This window comes from Juglans microcarpa x Juglans regia, chromosome 3D (genome assembly GCF_004785595.1).
Source record: "Juglans microcarpa x Juglans regia isolate MS1-56 chromosome 3D, Jm3101_v1.0, whole genome shotgun sequence".
Classification (NCBI taxonomy): Eukaryota; Viridiplantae; Streptophyta; class Magnoliopsida; order Fagales; family Juglandaceae; genus Juglans; species Juglans microcarpa x Juglans regia.
The window spans coordinates 32,764,635-32,775,584 of NC_054598.1; the positions used below are offsets into that span (position 1 = coordinate 32,764,635).

Below are 10,950 nucleotides of genomic sequence, written 5' to 3' on the forward strand. Positions count from 1 at the left end.
TGAAGCAGAAAAGTTGAAGATGCTTCATCCACAAAGAAAATAAAGAGTTGACGCCTAGAGGAAGCTGTTTCTGTTGTGTTGGTTTGCTAGAGAGGATGGACTTTGATTAATATACAATAATATATGAAGTTGGAGACTTGGAAGGAGAATGATTCTTTCTGGTGTTCTCTTGGATCAGTTCTGAGGTGTTTCATGTTTGAACCTTGAGGTTCTTTTGTACCTTCAATGTCCAACTTGGAAGAAACTTCCGTTGGCCCGGATCAAGAATGATTCAAGATATGTGCTAAATCAAACCACATATAAATAAATAAATATATATATATATATTTATATAACACTAGATAAGAGCTTATGTGCAAGTCACGTATTCTTTGTGTATTCTTTGTTGAAAGTCTTACTTCATTTTTCATATGATAAATATGAATTTTAAGATGCATGTCAATTAGAATAACAAATATGATAAATATATAAAATATAATCATAAATCTATGTAACAAATTTTAGAAACGATTATAATTATATTTGAAAAAAAATGAAGGAAACTGAAAATGTAAAATTATTGAATACATAACAAATCAATTAATGTTTAAAGTTAACTCATTATATTGAATCATAAAAGGATATGCATTACTCTACCTACTATAAGACAAATTAGACACGTACATAATAATAATAATAATAATAATAATAATAATAATAATAATAATAATAATAATAATAATAATAATAATAATAATGATGATGATGACGAAGTTGGGATTAAAAGAAAATCTAGAGACAACTTTGAAATAGATTAGCGAAAGCAAATAACAAAAAATTGACAATCTCACAAAGAATACCAAGATTTAGTATTTCGACTTGAACAATAGCCTCTGCGGCGGAATCGATCTCAAAGAATTCACTATCACAAAGATTGAGTACAATAGAGAAATCATAAATCACCCATCAATCCCAAAAGCCTTAATACACCCAATGAGCTCTCAAAATATCATGAAAGGAGTTCTCACTCTTTTTGGCCGCCACTCACCCATTTTCTTTCTACAAAAATATGTTTAGCGCCGGTTTGAATTGGAAACTCACTTTAACTCATCATTATAATTTTTTCAAATTTCCACATAAAATATAATAAATAATTCAATTTTTTCAAAACTCAAAACAGTAATAATAGTAAAAAATAATATTCTAATAATATTTTATTTTACAATTTATAAACCATCTCAACTCATCTTTGAATCCAAACATAAAACAGCGCAAGAACATTCGCTCGAGCAGACTGTTGAGCGGAAGTTGAGCGAATAATCTGCCTGAAGTTAGCTCAAGCAGACTGTCAAGTAGACTATCTGTCTGAAGTTCGCTCGAACCACAATTGAACCAGGGTCGAGCCAAGTCTCTCGAATGACACTTTCAACAGGAAATCAAGCCACAATTCCAACAAATAATAATAATAATAATAATAATAATAATAATAATAATGTTCCTATAGATGAAAATAAAATAAAATAATATTTTTTAATTGTTTCAGAAAACTACATGGATATTTGGAATGATAAAAGGTAAAAATAGAGTATTAATTTGAAATTTACAAAATCATAATGTTTTTTTTTTCAAATGAAATTAATATTACTTTAAAAGTGTTATTCAATATGATTCACTATCATGAGAAATGATATGAAGATAATTATTATTTTTTTGAAATGATATCCTATAGTAATACAATTTTATTATTTAAATTTATAGACAATATTCTCATTTATAAAATTAAATATAATATTATTATTCTGTTCTTAGAAAATAAAAGCATGGTCTTACCAAAATAATTTTTTAAATGATAAAAAGTGTTATTAATTATCTTAATAATAATTTTAAAAATGCATTACAAATAGATAAATATGAAATGCGTTACCACAAAAAATAAAATAGTAAAAATGATAACTTAAAAAGACCAATTATAAATTGAGGCATAAATTGGAACCTCAAGATAATAATTCCATTTTGTAAAATGAAAATATTATTAGTCCAATAACTATGATTTATTTTTATAAATTACTATGAAAAATAATATGAAGATAATTGTTATTTTTTTAAATAATATTCTATGTGAAAAACACTATTATTTTTAAATCTAAGAAAAAATATGAAAAAAATCCTAAATTATTAATTTCTTTCACAGAAATTCAATAAACAAAAATTCACAATTGAGATTATTTGTAATACATTAATATTTCATTATTATTATTATTATTATTATTATTATTATTATTATTATTATTATTATTATTATTATTATCTCGTGATTGCATCATTCAATCATATCTCTCGAGGATAAGATTGTTCAGGGTAGTCGGAGTGATAAAGTCAAATGTACACATCATCTTTGTGCCTTAAGTTTGTGTACATTATTGAACTATTTACCATTTGAAATAAAATATGCAGATGCTTCCGTCTATTTTTTTTTTTTTTTTTTTATTTGGCACTGAAATAAAATATTTTAAAGAAAAAATGAGAATAACTGGATGGAAAAATTTGAACTTCGGATATGCCCTGTCACATGGAGGGATGACGGTAGATCCTTTGCCTTTCTTCTGTTTTCCCACTTTCTTTAGGTTGAGAATTGAAGAGGACCTCAATGCACTAAAATCCTACCCTAAATAGGTTATTTTCTAAGATTATATTGAATGTCACGAGAAAAATTAATATATATATATATATATATATATTTTTTTTAAAATTTTATGTTTTATATACCTGAAAAGATAAAAACAAAAGAAATATAATGATACATCTATACCATTTTACATATATTTTACAGGTCGTGCCACCTCTAAAAAAAAAGATGTTAAGATTCGTCATTATTTCCAGCTTGTACCTCTCCATGACTCCTTTCTCAATCTAGGACTCTCTCTAGTCTCATGCAAGAGCATCCCTTACTTTTCAGCCATAGTCATCAGCCCTCTATAACAAAGACTAAACACAGCCAAAACTGGGGAATCGGAAGATATATCATCATCTCAACTTGATGATTTTGTACACCTATAAAGTCTTTAGCTTTTGTGTACCCGCCTCTCATTTATCTGTAAATAGAAAGATGCATGTCAAACAGAGCTCTACAAGACTCTGTTCTACGCCACCACCGTTGGAGGTTCTCACTCTCTAACAATGAATTCTACCCATAAGATGCAGTTTGACAAACATCATTCAATATATTGATCAAGAAATATTATTTACATACATAAATCTTGTGTACTAAGTTGCACCAAAGTTTGAAACAGAAGACATTTAAGTACTCTAGGAGTCTTGGTACAACAATGAACATGTGAAAACACTAACTTACAGACAAATGAGCAGGAGATGTAGAAGTTCCAGATTTTGTTGACCGTGTAATGAAATCCTTGACAATTTTACATCATTTGCGAGAAAAAACCTCGAAAAGAGGATGTCAGCTCCAAACCATTGGACTGAATGATTATTGGTCTACTTTACATTATGGAAATTATACGCACCTTTTATAAGCTGTGTGTGATTAGAGTTGACAAGAGCAGCACAAGTTAGGCAGTAGGCGCTTGCTAGCGAACACCATCAAGGACATTACAAGGAGATCATATCTCAAAATCAAACTCAATCTGAGACGATTAATTTATTGTCCAGGCAACGATGACTACTATAACGATGAGCAGAACGGCGCCAAATATCAGCAAGAGCAAACACGTCTGCATACAAAACTTAAGCATCAAAAGGGAGGGACAAAAAGGTACTTTGAAATTAATATCACACTACTACAACCAGTGTACATAACTTGCCTCAATATTGTCTGAACAAAAAATTGTATAGTTCAGAAGCAAAGATAACTAATCTCACGAAATAGCTATATTACAATTTCAAGAAATAGCAACAATAAAGTCTATGAAGAACAACGGTTAGAGCAATTATAACTTTGCTGCCATAACTGTTAGACAATAAGCAGTCAGTCCACTTTCAAATCTCTTAATTAATTATGAAAGTACAAGGCTTAGATTGGTCTTCCACCTGAGGTTAAGGTCACAGAAGATCAAAAGAATGGTAAATATAAATATAATATGAAACGAAATATTCTAAGCCTGATCTAGCCACTATTGAGTGGAAACAGGTATGTACCAATACAAAGTCTTTAACAAGACAATGAAAAAGAAAAGAAAAGAAAAAAAGATCAAAACTCAAAAGTAGTATGCAGATCTAGATACCTAAGAGCATTTCTGTGACCATGATTGAGTTGAAGCGGTCAATACAACGGAAAGGAAAAATATACCCTCCCTTTTACAGTGTTTATCGAAACTAACATTTACAGAATCAATGCTATCCCAGATATTGAGAATATTTTGTCACTTGAATTTAAGCTGACACATTGCAGAAAGTATGCTTTTTATTGTGACAAACATCTCGGTCTCAGCAAAGCGGAAACCTAGCAGTCAATGATTTGGCATCCACATTTTCTATCCATAATATTTGAAAAACATAGAAACATTGGAAAAAAAAGAAGACAATCACATCAATCAAACTTTACCAGAGATGAACCAGATTTCTGGGTCTTAGCTGCCTTTGCAAGTTGTGATGTGGCTTGTATGATTTCAGCATGGGATCTTTCAATGTTAGAACTAACGTCGTCTGAGAGGATAAAAGGAACATATGTTTAGCACTTTCATTATAGAGCATGCAGAGCTTTCAAATAACTAATGGAGAAAACCTTTTTCTCTAAAAAAAGAAAACAAAATTAGTGTAAATATAATTATTGACACAGGGCTTACCAATCATTGCACCTTGTTCATGGACCAGGACAGCGAGATCCTTAAACATCTCATTTACCTCAATTTCTTCTGTACTGGCTTCATTAAATATAATCTCATCCACCAGTACGACCTCTTGTCTGCACATAGTATAATGGAAACTGAAGTTGCACTATTTTTAATCTCCAGTATGAAAGGGAATATCTATACACTATAATCTGAAGGATTTTTGTTTATCCATCCAAAACAGAAACAAAGGAATGCCCTTTAGAGATAGGTGTGGTCTGTATTTTTCTGCATTTGTTTTGGTTGAATGATAAGATAGATGGGAGCGGGGAGCATGGCTTCAGTAATTCATTCTTATTGTGGACATAAAGTACCAATATTTTTAATCTTTCTCTCTCAACATACACGTAAAGGCCTTTCTATTATACGGAGTATATCCAACTATCCTGCTTGAACAAGATATTGACTGTGCTCCTTTAATTCTTTCTCTATGAATATTTTCCTCTTTTACTGTCCGGTAACTTTTCTAAACTAACACTGGCCCATAGATGACACCTTAGAGAACCGAAGTCTAGAAAGAAGTTATGAGGATTGCACAACAAGGTTGGCACAGCCAATAATAGCATCCCAACAATTAACTAATAAGCAATTAATGCAGGTTGTATGTCTGTCCTACGTCGTGTTCTAGAAATGGATGTCTACGTAATTAGTCAAGGAGCATTAACAAGAAAATTAATCGTTTTAAGGATCTCCTAGCTACAAACCATCAATTGGTTTTTCTTCAACAATAATCCTTGTGAAAATGTTCACAGTTAATGTAAAATAATCATTTTATATTTCCCATTTTCTTTATGTAACTAGGATTTAAGTACAGCATAGACCATTGTCTTGCCCTCACCAGGAGAAGAGCATATGGGAAAGAAGTCATTTTTCCTCAACAGAAATCTAATTAACAAAAGACTAAAACCCACAAAAGGCAGCTTTTCGTTTCCCATGCATTGCATGCTGAAATCAACTCTCCTTTTTTTTTTTTGATAAGTAACTGATTATATTAATAAGAATAGGCATAGTCCAAGTACATAGGGGTATACAAGAGTTTACACCTAGTTAGGAGGAAGTAATAGAAACAAGAAAATCATGAAAATTTAGGCCATTGAAATCTACAGCATTCGCCCAAAGGAATAAAGTTTTCACAAAGAACAATCTAATCTCCTCCAATGAGCGCTCCTTATCTTCAAAATACCGAAATAAACTCTCCCAAGGCAAACAAAATTACCAAATGAATGTAGAGGGGTATAAAGAACATACAATGACAAGCGATACAGACCTTTTGGATTCTAGAAGAAGAGCCCGTTGTTCGGGAGTCCGGGATGAACTTATATCCAGCTCATGGGCATCATAACTGCATCATGATATATCATATTTACGGCAAGCAAGTAAAATATTTTGATCAAAGCTAACTGCTAAATTATAACTTCATCCCATATATCAAATTTCGGGCATGCAAATCAAATATATGATCAAAGCTAACTGCTATTGTATGTATATAAGTATGTGTGTCATCTTGTGGGTGTGTGGGTGTGCACATGCATGCGAGTGAGGTCAAATTTCACTAACAAAGGTAAATATTACCTGTCTCATATGGCCAGGTAAGAAATTGGTTTTCCTATGAATTCTATTATCACTGGCACTCTTTTCATCCCATAATAGATGAGCACTCACAAACAGAATTGCAAATACTCTTCCTAATATATACTTAAATTGATCTAGAATGGTGGAAAACAAATTATACCAGTGCCAGATCTGGCAATTGATAGTGATTGGCTGGATAATTACTTTGCTAATTTTAGCCCACAACAGTAAATTTTAATGAAATCTATGGGATTGGAACAAACTGACATTCTTATGAAATACACGTGCAGTTCTTAAAATAACAGAGGATAACCAGTTTATACTAACTCTTTGGATATACAAAACATTCATATTTGGGCCTGTATATATCACTACACTCTTTGTTCCATTTGTTGGTCCTTTGCAAGTACAAATCCTTAAGGTTTAAAAGCATTTAATGTTTTATAAAAAAAAAGAGTTAAATATTTTCACATGCATGATAAAATACACTACTTTCCCAATTTACTCTCTCTTGTTCATGTCTATATGAACTATTGATTTTTTGTTCCCAAAATTATGGAGACTTTTGTACCCATATGTGGTTGAATTTCTAAAATAAAGGTGAACATTTCAGAGTAAATCAGTGACAGAATATTAACATTACCAAGGTGCAGAAAACAAACCTACAGATTTAAGATCCTTTTCAACTCTCCCCATCTTCTCAAAACTCATTTGTGTTTCAATACACTATTTTCATAGTCCTAAATCCTTTTTCAGGGGAAAAAAAAAAAAAAGAAAACAATACCAGACAGGCCAAGGACAGTTACAAGATAAATTTGTCGAACTAATCAAGCTGTCCAGATAAAATTACCTTGATGGAAGAACTTCTTTGGGGACAAACGGAGCATATGTTGTTTCCCTCTCAACTGCAAGCCTTTGAACCTTCTGAAATTCCCTAAGAACCAACTGGAAATCTTTTGCAAGCTTAGCATCAGTGATCTTCTTGGCAGCCTGGAGTTTAATGAGAAAATTTCAAGGCGTAAGAAAATAAAACCCATCTCCATCCCACCCCGAAACAAAAGAAACAAAACAATAGATAAAAAATAAAGAAAATCTACAATTGTAAGATCCACTTACTAGAAAAGGAGCAGAGGAGGAGGAGCATGAGAAGGTGATCCAAGAGAACAATAGAGAGAGGGAGAGAGGGAGATTCAATGATGAAGTGTTAATTTTAAAAATTATACTGGATATGAACTTACACTAACTTCCAAATGCTGGTCAGTTTCGCTAGCCGCCTGTTTAAGTTTAGCTGTAGTATCTTTCACCAACACCCCAATGTGTAACCTTGTCTTGTGTCTGCCAGTTAAGTGAATCCAATGTATACACCAATGAGAAACAAGATTGATGGTGCAATCTTCCCACTTGATTGCATGAAGAAAAACCAAATGGGATTTTTAAAAAGGCTAAAAACTAAAACCATTGTTAATTTACAAGTTTTTTAAATGATTTATTTATCTAGTGAAAATTTGTAAAAGAGAGAACGGCATGCAAAAGGTGATCAGTTGAAAAGGTAAATTTATATGCTTTAACTAGCTTGTTATCTTGGATCCATAAATGAAAAAAAGTTATCTAACAACAACCAACCACTCAAACCGATAGGGGGAAAAAGATTGAAACAGCTATTAGTGGACTATGAGGATAGAGAAGGATCAAAATGGAAATTACAGTCTTTTTGAAAGATACAACATGTATCCTAAAAGCTTTTATGCAATTCTTTAATGAATTAACATAGGTTGAAATTACTCTCGCCAGTAAAATAGAGATTTCATATATGGTAAAATATCTAGCTTCTGGTTGAATTCATATCCATTCTAAGAAACTATCTTTATTTTCTATGAAAGATTTCTTTTTATTTTATTTTATTTATTATGAGGTAGAAAATTATGTTTTATGATCAATGCTTAATGAATACAATTATCTAGAAGTTGAAGTAACAAGTAAAATAACATGTTTTACTTTTCAATTAGTTTAGCGTATTTCAGTGTGATTATATTTTTAACTCCACATCCTTGGTGTTGAGTTAAAAAAAAAGAAAACAGTTCCTTTTTCAAGCCCTAGTTCTGGGATCCTTCCACAAACTAGCTCGTTTAGATACAAAAACCATTTCAACTCATTATTAAAATTTTTCCAAATTCTCACATAAAATATAATAAACAATTCAGCTTTTTCAAATCCCAAAACAATAATAATATTAAAAAATAATATTCTAACAATATTTTATTCAACTCATCTAAAACCATCTCATCTCATCTCACTAAGTCACAACAGGTCAGTTCTGTAAAGGACTCAGTTATAATTGTTCATATGGGAAATGAACAGAACTTGAGATTGCCTAAAAAGGAACAGTTAAACCACAATGTAACTAGGGAAAATCTCCAGATCCATGATCAGAGTTTGATGAAAAGATCAAGCCCATGAAGGCAAGAATGTCCTACAGTGATTTTAGGATTAATGATTCATTTGAAAGCAAAATTTAGATATCCAAGGTGATAAATAAGATGTGAAACACTAAAATACATCGAAAGCAAAACTTGGATGTCCACAAGAAAAAAGAGAGACTATTAATCATTACCAAATAAAATCGATCAGAATTCATCCGCCCATATATTGAAAAAGAAACCAGGAAAACAGAGATGAATCTATAATGCTGTTTTCCCACATAGCTTCAACAAAATACAACTTACACTATTTAACATCCGGCTCTGAGCAGCAAGATATTAACAAGGTGATTGAGAAGATGTGAAAAATTAAAATATATGAAAGAAAAAAAAAGAATTTGTGAAATCATCATAGTTCAAAGAAAACTGCACATTAGCACTTGTATCAATTTTCTTTCTGTTTCTTTTTGGAATGTACATAAGCACTCAAATTCTTTCGTCCTTAAACACTGTACAGTATTCTAAGAACATAACATCTTGTACTAAGGCCAACCTTGTTTGGGAACACAAACCATCTCATCTCAAAATTTCTTATAAGTTCCTTCCCAAATATCACTTAAATATGAACACTTTTCAATTTCAAATATTCAACTTTTTTCATCTAATCATTACTTAACCATTACAACTTTCCAAAACTTTCAAACAAAACACAAAAAATAATTCAACTTTTTCAAATTCCAAACCGAAAATAATATTAAAAAATTATATTATAACAACATTTTAACTTTATAATATTTTTATTCAATTTTTTTTCTCTTATTTCCCAAAACTCAATAAAACATCTTAACCCAAACCATTCAACTATTATCCACAAACCATTTTATTACTATTCACACATTTCTCATCTCATCTCATCTCATTCTCTGAAACCCAAAAATAAAAAAAATTCATAGTTTTTTGTGTAGATCAAGGGCATCCTTTAAAGTCCCAAGAGAACAAACAACACAATAATAAGGACTTACAGCACAATGTACAAGTACTTTTTGTATGCCTGTTTAGTTTACCTTCAATTCTAAGCAGCAGGCTTTAACTGATCAACAATGCATATTTCAGTCAACATAAGTTAAAAAACAGTCCAAAAACAGAAGTAGAAACTTGTTTTGCTTCCGAGCAACACCAGAAAATTAGACAATCTAGCGAGCAAAGCATAAAGGGAGAAAAAAAGAAAGAAAACAATGACTTATAGCACGATCGTAAGCACGCCAATGTATTCTCAATCATTAAAATACGAGAAAAAAGAAGGCATGAATTGTTGAAATTCAGAAAACGCAAACCCAGAAGTTGAATCATCGTTTATTCCAATAAAAGAACCATAAGACACATACCAGACCAAGATAAAAGAAAGCATAGGAAAAAGGTTATGAAAATGAGAAAAACACTCACAGCCGGTCACGGAGTTCGAGGGTATCCTTGGGAGTGCCAAGGGAATTGACAAGGCGAGAGAAGGAGGACACGGCGGTGTTGATTTGGAAAATCCCAGAAGCCAAGGCCTGAGAAGGGTCGTGCTGCTGTTGTCGCTGTTGGTGTGGTGGTGGCCTGCCAACCTCAAGATCTCTGAAGCTCATTTTGAAGCAGACAAGAAGTTGAAGATGCTTTATTCACAAAGAGAATAAGGAGATAACGCCTAGAGGAAGCTGTTTCTGTTGTGTTGGTTTGGTAGAGAGGATGGACTTTTGAGTATTATTATATAATATATGCATTTGGAGACTTATATAATATGCAGTTGGAGACGAGTTAAAATGAAGGAGAATCATTCTTTGCTCTCTTGGAGTTCTGAACTTAGAGGTGTTTGAACTTTGGCTCTGTTTATGTTGGAAGAATCTTCTGTGGGCCCGGATCAAGATAGGTGCTAAATCAACCATATATATTAATTTCAAACGAGGGATCGTGAGTGCGTAATAATTATTTTGGAAAAAAAGAGAAAATATATTTGTAATTGTGAATTATGCAATCACCGCATAATCATTTTAAAAAAAATGAATAAAATATAAAATTTACTTAAAAAAATTAATTTTTTAATAATAGACTCTATTTTTTTTAAAGCGATTACACATCGTTTACATATTTCACGAGCTATT

General features: G+C 31.6%; 1 protein-coding gene across 1 annotated transcript; it reads right to left on the reverse strand.

Moving 5' to 3' along the window:
• Positions 1-3,184: 3,184 nt before the first annotated feature.
• LOC121253832 (syntaxin-22-like) lies at positions 3,185-10,648 on the reverse strand. The gene is made up of 7 exons (XM_041153751.1): positions 10,256-10,648; positions 7,634-7,730; positions 7,246-7,385; positions 6,091-6,165; positions 4,779-4,897; positions 4,538-4,638; positions 3,185-3,707 (listed from the first exon to the last, which is right to left on the reverse strand). Exons 1-7 carry the CDS (start codon positions 10,435-10,437, stop codon positions 3,630-3,632), a joined length of 792 nt encoding a protein of 263 aa, XP_041009685.1. The 5' UTR covers positions 10,438-10,648; the 3' UTR covers positions 3,185-3,629.
• Positions 10,649-10,950: the final 302 nt, after the last annotated feature.